Source organism: Galeopterus variegatus, unplaced genomic scaffold (assembly GCF_000696425.1).
Source record: "Galeopterus variegatus unplaced genomic scaffold, G_variegatus-3.0.2 Scaffold604, whole genome shotgun sequence".
Taxonomy (NCBI): domain Eukaryota; kingdom Metazoa; phylum Chordata; class Mammalia; order Dermoptera; family Cynocephalidae; genus Galeopterus; species Galeopterus variegatus.
This window is the reverse complement of record NW_007726715.1, coordinates 44,396-49,507: the sequence shown is the minus strand read 5'-3', so window position 1 is coordinate 49,507 and position 5,112 is coordinate 44,396. Positions and strand designations below refer to the sequence as shown.

General features: G+C 36.4%; 1 protein-coding gene across 1 annotated transcript in view; it reads left to right on the top strand.

Moving 5' to 3' along the window:
- FAM216A (family with sequence similarity 216, member A) overlaps nucleotides 1-5,112 on the top strand; it is a 17,629-nt gene that overhangs the window by 10,865 nt on the left and 1,652 nt on the right. Inside the window, exons 3-6 of the mRNA XM_008570442.1 lie at nucleotides 2,172-2,287; nucleotides 3,715-3,844; nucleotides 3,922-4,105; nucleotides 4,668-4,747. Of these exons, the coding sequence (XP_008568664.1) occupies nucleotides 2,172-2,287; nucleotides 3,715-3,844; nucleotides 3,922-4,105; nucleotides 4,668-4,747 (510 nt within the window). The remainder of the gene's footprint in view (nucleotides 1-2,171; nucleotides 2,288-3,714; nucleotides 3,845-3,921; nucleotides 4,106-4,667; nucleotides 4,748-5,112) is intronic.

The following is a 5,112-nucleotide window of genomic DNA, read 5'->3' as shown; positions in this document are numbered from 1 at the left end:
TTATTTATTTATTTATTTTTTCCCCGTGTCCGGCAACGGATCACAACCCTCAGTGTTGCCCCCGTACCGGACCGGGGACCGGCAACAGGATTGCAACCCTTAGTGTTACTCCTGCGCCTCGCTCAGCCAGTGAGCGGGAACCGGTCTGTATGTGGGATCCGAACCCTCGGGCGGGAGCGCCGCTGTGCTTCCCAAGCGGCGCACTATCCAGTGCGCCACCGGGCCGGCCCTAACTATTTATTTTTAAATGCTTCATTTTCTGTAAAGAAATGCTATTAAGTTTTTGAGAAATTAAATTTTAGTCCAGACTATAATATGCATCTTAGAAATATTGTTTAGCAAGGACACCGAAGACATATTCTTAAATAAATAGTCTTATTGACATGTTTTTTAATAGGAAGTTTGTGACCAATGTGTTTAAAGGCTTGTTAGAGGTGGTTTTCACATACATGTTGAGAAGATAAATCTCTGAATGATTCTTCAAAGATATGTTGTGAGCTGCTTTATTCCAGTAAATTGAACTCTTTTCTGGATTGGGTACTCTGTAAGGAAGGGTTTGACATATGTTTTTTAAAAAAGTCTCTGACCAATGTGTTAAATTTTTAAAAAATAAAATTTAAAAAATGCTAAATTGATATTCATTTTATTATTAGATTCTAAATTATGTTTCAAGGGTCATACTAACACAATTTCTAGGTGATTTAACTTTTGTTGGCCAAGTAATACTTCAGGATGCAAATATAACTCTTACTTATCTTACTTAACTAGCCATCCAAGTTGCCAAAATCTTGAAGAAATAACTAAATTTAAAGTTGAATATACAAAACAATAGTGGTTTTATTATTAATCAATAATATTGAAACAAAACTGTGCTTACTTAATTCAATTTACTAAGTAAAAACTTTTAACTTAAAATGTGTTCTATGAGTTTTATTTCTAATAGTGAAAAACTGGGAACAACCCAAATGTCCATCAGTAGGTGGATGGATAATCAAATTGTGGCATATGTATATATACAATGGAATATAACCTAACAATAAAAAGGAATGAATTATTGTTACATATGGTATGTGTGGATCTCAAAATAATTATGTTGAGTGAAAGCAGCAAGACAAAAATAGTATATTGTGTGTTTCCCTTTATGTCAAACTCAAGAAAATGCAATCTAATCTATAGTTATAGAAAGCACATCAGTTGTTGCCTGGAAAAGGATGTGCAGGGAAGAGGGAAGTATTGAAAAATGGTATTTCCTGATAAAATTTATATTTTTTATATTATTTTTCCCCAAGCTGCTAATGAAGTTAGCTACTAACAGAGTGAATATTGAGACTAAACTACTAGTCTCAATATTTCTGAAACTGAAGGCCAGTTTCTATTCTTCTGGGACCATGTCTCAACTTTTATTTTAATTAAAAGGCTATTCTTTTATTCTGCTCACATCTATATTTTAAATTATGTAAAAATAAATTTTGATAAATATCTGCAAAGCCCTCTAACATTGTATTACTAAAGAAATAAAATATGCGTTATTCTATCTTTAATACAGAATAGAATTTTAAAACCATATACTAAAATCAAATGAATGATAAAATGTTGTAAATCTTTAATGCATAAATCCTGCATGTGTATTTCCTCTTTAGTATGTTTCTGACATGATAAAAAAAAGTAAGTTACTGGGGCCGGCCCGGTGGCGCACTGCTATAGTGCGCCACTTGGGAAGCGTGGTGGCGCTCCCGCCAAGGGTTCGGATCCCACATACAGACCAGCCGCTCACTGGCTGAGCGAGGGGCGGGAGCAACACTGAGGGTTGCGATCCCGTGGCCGGTCCCGGTCCGGTACGGGTGCGACACTGAGGGTTGCGATCCATTGCCGGTCACGAAAAAAGACAAAAAGGGAAAAAAAAAAAAAGTAAGTTACTGGCAACACTTTGCATCTTAGCTGAGTTCAAAATAATATAGTCCATATATAATGATGTATAATTATATATATATATAAATAAAATATAAGTATCTTAGATGTTTGTGTGCTTTAACACCAAAGGCATATCATACTGTATCTTCAAATTTAACAGTCTGATATAAAACACTCATTGACACATGTAACCATCTAGATCATAGTAAGTTTGAACTGATTTTTGCCTCTGAAATTCACAATATTGTCCTTGCCTACAGACGGAATCATAGATGGACACAAAGTGAACTCACACATAGCTAAGCTGCAAGAGTTATGGAAATCTCCTCAAACAATTCACATCCCTAAATCAATGACAGATGCATCCTTTCTAAAGGTATGCTAATGGGAAATATTGATTGATTCCTTTTCAAACAGAGAAGTATTTAAATACCAATACTTTTTGTATTCAGAGCTAACTTTTTATGAAGATAAGCTACGTAGAAGGTAAAGCACTGGAGATGACAAAGTATAGCCTGCATATTATCTAGGAGTCAAGAAATACCTGTTAGGTAAACTCATGAATGAATGTAAAGATTACAAATTCTCTATCATAAGAATTCTTTCAGTGTTTTATACTTCAGATCTAATTTATATTTACTCAGGAAGCTCTGCCCTGACCACACTGATACTCAACGAAAGTTCCATACTAGAGATGGAAACCCAACATTGTAAAGATTTCACTCAAGGACTACAAAATTAGGAGAAAGCAAGTAAAAAAATGACAGTAAGGATTTTACAACTGTTGAGCTGTAGTACCCATTAAAGATCATACCTATTAGAAATATTTCTAGAGCAAAGTGAATTAGGGTTACTATGGATTTCAGCACACTGGTAAATTTTTCTGACCAACATTTTGACTTTTCTCTGGATTTATTACCTATTAAGTAAATCTCTGTGTATATACATATGCATATATAGTGCATTCTTGCATTTTAAGTGAGCATTAACTTCTAAAATCAGCAAGTACAATGAAAATCGCAGTCAAAATTACTTTAGAGATGAACATACTATCCCTCAGTATGTCCAACGCAGACCATACATTCTTCCGGTGCTGGAAAAGATGTTTTTTTAGTTTAGACTAAGTAGGTAACTAGATTGCTTTTAGGTATCATGTTATATACCTCAAAAATCATATTGAGAAGGCAACGTGTTTTAGAACTTTTCTGTGCTACCTCCTGAGAGGCCATCTAGAAGTTAGGGTTGGGATATAGTGCCTGGTGCTTCATGTTTTTGTAATGTGTCCCTTTTAAACAAGGAGGCCATGGTGCCCTTACATATTCTCTTATAAGATGTCTGTGTACAATGTACAATGTCTATTGGAGTTGATTTTACAAATATGTGTTGTTTTTGTGGCTACAAAAAAAAAAAAAGAGCCACACTGGGGTATATGGGAACTAAGATTCGCTGACGAAACAGCACATTCACTGCTTCCTTGTTCCTCTAGGGCAGTGGGTTCTCAAACCTCACAGGGCATCTGAATCGTTTGAGTAGAATGGCAAGCAGTCACTTGCACTGTTTAAATGGCCATTTCTTTCTCTTTTGGCCAAGTTAACATAGTTGAATTTGCTTAGGTATAATGTACAGATGGTACAACTGTCCTGAACATTCATCCTTTCAGATTACGAATAATGCCAACCTCTGTTTTACAATGCAGATTATAAATCTTCTTATTCTGTTTGTGTATTTATCTATTTATTCACTCATTCATTTGGTGGCTGGCCAGTGCGGGGATCCAAACCCTTGTCTTATTCTGTCTTTTAGCATCGAGACCTCACCGTAGGCCAGAAGCGTTATCTGTGCAGCATTGCTAAGATTTATAATGCGAACTATCTGAGGACGTTAATGAAGAGGCAGTACATGCATGTGATTCAGCACAGCTCACAGAAGCCAGGCAGGTGCACCTCTAGTTGGTTTCTCACTAGTTCTTACAGTGAAAGCGTCATCTAACTGAGGTGATTTGTATGACAGGTGTCCTCACTCATCACAGGAGCCGCCTCAGCTCTCCTTACTCACATAAACAGCATTACCCCTTCACTACATGGCGACACCAACTGGAGAGAGAGGACTTGGGGCCTTCTAATATTGTAGCTGCATCCACAACTGAAGTGTTCATACAGCATTCCCTTTGGCGACCAGTGAGAAACAAAGAAGGGTCTGTTTCTTTATTGTTTAAAAGGGGGAAAATGTACCCCAATTTTATTTCAAGGGGAGCTAAGTGATATTGAAGCTCATGTTCCCTCATATGTTCACATTGCTAAATTCAGAATAGGTTGGACAAAAAGCACAAAAGGATGTTATCTTACTTTCTCTATACTAATTAGGATATGCCACTTCTTTTAGAACATATTTTATGGAATAGTAAAAATTTCTCGATCAGCTAGAGATATGGATGACTGCCCTTTTCAATATAATTCTCACTCAAATTCAAAATAATGCAAACTATCTCCAAAAGGAGAAGCATATGATTCCTTCTGCACAGGGGAACACGATAAAACAAAAAAGGAGAGGAAAGAAGAGATTCAGAAGCCTGAGTATTCAAAGTGCACTATAATAGTTGGCTTTGCATTTCACAGTTAATAAGTCACAGGAGAATTTAGGGGCTGAGTCTCTTTGGTTAAGCTGACAGCTATTAAAAAAATGTATGTGGTCTTCTACATGCATTAGGCGGCTGTTCACTTTACTGGCTCTATTTAAGATACTTCCTTTTCTCACAGGTTAAAAGCTGGATATGCATCTAAAACAAGATGTAAGTCACTGAAGATTTTTAGAACAAGCAGACTTTTCATGCAACCTGGTAAATGTGGAATTAAAAGTATCTATGCTTAAAAAATATTAAACCCAAGTTAGTTTCATTCCTATTACAGAAGACATTAAAAAATTTAGAATGTGATTTGCCTTTATTGCTCCAAATAAAAAAGTAAACATGAAATGTAGTTTATGCTTTCATTTAAAAGAACATACTTCTCAAGGGAGTGAGATTCAAGATATTTCTTTTTTTCTTTCTTTTTTTTTTTTTTGTCTTTTATCTTTTTCCGTGTCCGGCAACGGATCACAACCCTCAGTGTTGCCCCCGTACCGGACTGGGGACCGGCAACGGGATTGCAACCCTTGGTGCTGCTCCCGCGCCTCACTCAGCCAGTGAGCGGGAACCGGTCTGTA